Genomic DNA, 5,147 nt, shown 5'->3' with positions numbered 1-5,147 from the left:
AATCCCCATGTTCATTCAGTCCCAGCCCCCAGGCCTCCCACACCGGGGCGGGGGGGTGACAGGGAGCTGGGCAGCTCCCATGGGAGGCCATTCACCCCCCACTCCAGCCCAGTCAGTGCTGGCCAGGGGCCCCCATGGGGCACTGGGGCAGGAGGCTGGGGGCCACAAAGGAGGCAGGAAGGAACCACCCAGGAGGAAGGGGTCACATGTAGGGGTCCGGCCCCCTCGGTCTGCTTCGGGGCGCCTGAGGGGGCAGACTATGGGGGATGGGCCCCTAGATGGGCCGTGCGCCCCCCGTGTGCATGCTGAAGTACTCAGTGTAGCCGTTGGGGGGGAGCAGCTGGGGGGCCTGTAGCTGGTACGGGGGGGGCTGGTTTTCGCCCCCCGGGGGGGGTTTCAGCAGCACGTGGGGCCTGCTCAGCTCTGATGCCATCACCATGCAGCTTGGGGTCGTGCTCCGCTCCACTGTCGTCTCCTCCACCTGCTTACGCACCTGGGAACAGAAACAAGCGGTAAGTGCTGGGGGGCGCAAGCCTGGGTATACAGGGACCCCTCCCTCTACGCTGGGACCTGGCCCCTCTGGGGCGGGGGCTGGTTACCAGGGTCCCCTCTCAGGCAGAGCAGGGGGCTGGTTACCAGGGACCCCGCTGAGGCGGGTCAGGGGGGCTGATTACCGGGGACCCCTCTGGGGCGGGTCAGGGGGGCTGGTTACCGGGGACCCCTCTGGGGCGGGTCAGGGGGCTGGTTACCGGGGACCCCTCTGGGGTGGGTCAGGGGGCTGATTACCGGGGACCTCTCTGGGGCAGGGGGCTGGTTACCGGGGTCCCCTCTGGGACCAGGGAGACAGGGACAGGGACAAGCAAGGAGGGGCCGTTCGCCCAATCCCGTCTCTCACGTTGGCGGCGCCCTGCACCGGGCCCTGGGGGATGGAGAAGAGCTCAGTGAAGTTGGGGACGGAGTCGCTGATGAAGGTCACGTTGCCGTAGACGTGGTGGGGGAACTTGGTGCCGGGTGCCCCCTCCTCCACGATGCCGATCTGCGAGGTGCGCACATGGTACGGGAAGTTCTTGTTGGCCGCCGAGGGGCGCGTCATGATCTGTGGGGGGAGGAGGGGTCAGTGCTGGGGAGTCCTCACCCCCACCTGACTGGATGCCAGAGCATGCGGGGGGCTCACCAGGGGAGGACGCCTGTTCTGTAACCGTGTTCTTCAGAGGTGTCGCTCACGGCCACTCTGGGTTAGGGGTGCGCTTGCCACAGGCCCCTGTGCCGGATGTTTTTCTCCCCACGGTGTCCCTAGGGGACCGGCTCTGGCACCCTCTGGAGTGGTGCCCGCCCGGCGCGGTATAAGGGGCACCACCAGCTCCCCCCACCCTCAGTTCCTTCCTGCCAGGAACTCCGACAGCAGGGCCGGTGGGCGTGAGTCACGGAACAGGTCACCGTGCTTTGCCAGCGTCTCTTCCCGGTTAGCTGACTCCCAAGCAGTGCCACCGGCGGCGGGTAGGAGCTCATGGATGTGTCTGCTGAGCCCAGCATTGTCCCTGGCCTGCTGAGTGACGGTGCAATGCGCCGGGAACGTGTTGTGACAAAGTGGGGGGGGCAGGTCTTGGTTTTTCTGTGTTTTCCAGGGGGTTGCATGCAGGGGGGTGGGACTCAGTGTCGCCGGGTGTTACTGGTTAACGAGGGGAGGGGAGAGGGAGTTTGCTGGAGCACAGGACCAGAGAGGGAACTCGGGACCCCGGCTGATGCCCTGGAGGATGGAGACCCCAGCGCCTGGTGACCCGGAGACCCAGCTCAGGAGTCGCAGCCAGTTCTGGCCAGTGGGGGACAATGGGCTGCGGGGAGAGGACCCCGGTGGACCTGAACCCAGCCGGTTCCAGCCAGAGGACCAAGGGAGGCTGAGAGGGGAGACAGGCCCCGATTTACAACACGTTTCCCTGGAGAGACCAATGGACAGAGGGGCTGGATATCGGAGCCCAGCTGGGAGCAGGGGGGCTCGGGCTGGAGGGGGAGCAGGCAGAGCCCCCTGGCTCAGGGGGACTGGATGTGCTGGGCTGAGGGAGGCAGCCTGAGGCTGGAGAGTTTCGTGTGCTGGTTCAAACTCCCATAAACCTCTGTGTTACACTGGGGAGAGTCACTCTGGGCTATAGAGAGCGGGGGGGGGGGGGGGGATCGTCCCCTTCGGGGGTGAGGAGGCCCCGGGGGCCCAGAGCAAGGGGACCCCTGGGGGGGGCCACGGCAGAGGACAGACGGCTGAGGCTCTCAGAGAGGTGCGGCCCAGTGGAGGGCCTGACCCTCGAAAGAGAGTGGACCCCGAGAAGCTGTCGCACTGAAGGGGCACCCCCCACGGACCACATCGCGGACATGAGTGGGCCCAATCTGTGAGTCCATGACAACATGTGAACCAAGGACCATGTCGTAGCCCGGTCCTGGCGCAGCCTGGGTGGGACGTGCGCCAAGGAAGCCACGTGAGGACACTTGTGATCTGTCGAGTGCTCTTTCACCAGTGGCAGCGGCTGGACCTGGGCCTTGCCTATGAACAATCCAGTTGAGGATCCTCTGCGAGACCCGGAGCCCCTTCTCCCGCCCTGTCGCATTAGAGCTGGGTGGCCTGTGGAAGGGCTTGGTACGCTCCAGGGCACGCAGCCACAAGTGTGGGCTGGGCCAGAACACCGGGAGGAGGACGTCCGGGCTGGCGGAGGAGAGAGGACACCACCTTGGCAGGAGGTGGGGTCGCAGCTGCACTATTGTCCTCATAAGAAACAGCGTGTATGGGTGGCTCTAAGGTCCTGCTTCAGCTGTGGCCTCATCTCCCGATGTCACTATGCCAACAGGGACAGGCGACTTTTCAGGAAGGTGGAAGCCCGTAGGCTGGAGGCCTGGGGCCCGGGGAGGACCAGATCAAGGGCCATTGAGGAACCAGGTTCCAAACCGCTGGGACGAGCCTTCTGAGACACCTTAGGACCTGACCGACCTCTTCGTGTGAGAACACCGATTCCCCGCCGAACGCGGGGTGTAAAGCCGAGATGGCCATGGGACGATCCTGATGGAGACAGGCTAGGCACTGGCTACTTTGGGGGGGCGGGGCGAGGGCGATGCTCCGATGCCCAGCAGGAGGGAACCCCGTGGCACTGCGCCAGGCAATGGCTCTCGTGAAGGCATCCTACTCTCACCGGGGACCTGCTGCCCCTCCCAAAGCAGGTCCGTTCCTCGGGGTTTCAGCCACACAGCGGCCAAGCCGTGAGGCGATTTGGGGCAGGAGAGGTCTGGGCAGTTGGGTAGCAACCAGGGGCAGCTACTGCCAGATCCATCATCAATGCGCGAAGCAGCGTTGATCGGGTAGTGAAGGAATGCGTACGTCTCTCAGCGGGCCACACCGGGGCGACATAATGAACGAGACCCAACTCTGATCACCCTTGATCTTTGCAGGAAGTGCCTGAGGGGGAACGTGAACAACCCAGGTCCCCCAACCACGACAAGGGAAAAAGGTGTCTGAATACTGACCTGCGAAGTGGGGTGCAGACCCTGTGGCCCCCTCCAGGACCCGCTTGGGGTGGCTCGCTGTGGGAAGCGCACGAGGGGCAGAGGATGCTGAAATGCTTCCAAGGTTCAAAAGACCCAGAAGGTGAAGGCCATGGGAGCTTCTTGCCTCTGCAAGACAGTATCTGCTCCGAGGGAGGAGGAGGCTCCCCAAAGTCCTGCTGGCGTTGGTGGGAGCAGTTTCCAGGAGCAATCGCCGCGGGGACTCCATCGACAAGTATCAACAGGGGGGCTCACGCATAACCACGGCGTGCACGTACAAGCTGGGTGGGGGCTGGTGGGGGCACAGGGGCCTCACCAGGAAACTAACGGGTGCACGTAGAAGGTGGGGATGGGGGGTTGGGGGGGAGACATGAGAGGGCTCGGAGAGGGTGGACACGTAGAAGGTGAGTGGGGGGGGTTAGGAGGTTCCAGGGGGCACCAGGTAGTTAGGGAGGGCTGACGGGGGCACCGGGGGCACACAGAACATGGCGTGCGGTACGTGGAGGGGATACACCCAGGAACACAGCATCGCACGTACAGGTGGGGGAGCGGGGGACACAAAGGGCCACGGCAGGAACATGCGATGTGTGATAAGGGGGGGGCAACTGGGGGGAGGGACGGGGCTCACCAGTAAAGTGCGTACAGTTGTGGGGGTACTGAACGTCATGGTCTCACTATACTCCTGCATCCCTGCTACTTGCCTGTTGAGTGCTGGGCGGCGGTGGGGAGGTGTCTCGTAGGGGACGTGCGAAAGAGGAAAAGAAGAAAGAAGAGAGACAGGAACAAGGAGTCACTGTCTTTGTCCTTGGGGGGTGGGGGGCTTTTACTGGGGCCTAACTAGGCCGTGGGGGGTCAAAGCCTGGAATGGGGGGTCTGTTGTCGTGGGCCCCTGTGTCTGGGGGAGGTGAGGGTCACCTCCTCCCCCCCAGTGGCTTGTTGTAATCTGGGATTGACCCCCCAACCCAGAGGTGGAAAGTGCCGACGGAAGGAAGGAAGGCGACCCTTTGCAGGTCAGGGGGCCACATCCTGTGGAGAGAGGTTCGGGCCCCAGCCCCTCGCTAACCCCCCAACCCTCATTATCGGCTCAAGGGACGCCAGCTGCTCCACACCACCCTACAAATGTTCATGACAGCGTCCGGCTGTTGGAGGGTTCGAGTTTGAGCTGGGGCTGCAGGTCAGGAGTGCAGAGACATCGGCGGAGCGGGGAGCCCAAAGGGCTGGGCTAGCAGGGGCTGTTTGCTACTCAAAGTGCTATATGGATCTTTTCAGGGGGGTTAAGGCAAAACGCCACATTATTATTAATGCACGGTTTAATACACTTTATCATTTGCATATGATCTATTACAGTCAATGCGCTGACACACACAGACACCACAGCACACACACACACTCCCGTCTTCTGTTGTTACCAACACGTTGCTCCCCTTAACTGCACTTGGCCAGGGGAGTTAGATGGGGGAGGTGGAGCGGGCTTCTGCCGATCCGATCGATGCTCCGTGGTGACACAGACGAGACCCAGTGGTCTTCTGCAAGACACCTTGTATTAAGCAGCTCCTCTTATGCAAAATCCAGACCAGATCAAAATCTTGGGTCGTGTGCCGTTGGTCTTTGTGCTGAATCTCTCTCTT

At 62.9% G+C, this 5,147-nt stretch overlaps 2 protein-coding genes across 2 annotated transcripts in view; both read right to left on the bottom strand.

Moving 5' to 3' along the window:
• LOC116829794 (transmembrane protein 145-like) overlaps positions 1–5,147 on the bottom strand; it is a 47,202-nt gene that overhangs the window by 22,132 nt on the left and 19,923 nt on the right. The window lies entirely within an intron of this gene.
• LOC142047464 (transmembrane protein 145-like) lies at positions 7–1,122 on the bottom strand. Its single transcript, XM_075070486.1, has 2 exons — positions 896–1,122; positions 7–493 (listed from the first exon to the last, which is right to left on the bottom strand). The coding sequence occupies exons 1-2, from the start codon at positions 1,091–1,093 to the stop codon at positions 275–277; spliced, it is 417 nt and encodes a 138-aa protein (XP_074926587.1). The 5' UTR covers positions 1,094–1,122; the 3' UTR covers positions 7–274.

This window comes from Chelonoidis abingdonii, chromosome 11, assembly GCF_003597395.2.
Source record: "Chelonoidis abingdonii isolate Lonesome George chromosome 11, CheloAbing_2.0, whole genome shotgun sequence".
NCBI classification, from domain to species: Eukaryota; Metazoa; Chordata; order Testudines; family Testudinidae; genus Chelonoidis; species Chelonoidis abingdonii.
This window is presented reverse-complemented; position numbering and strand designations above follow the sequence as displayed.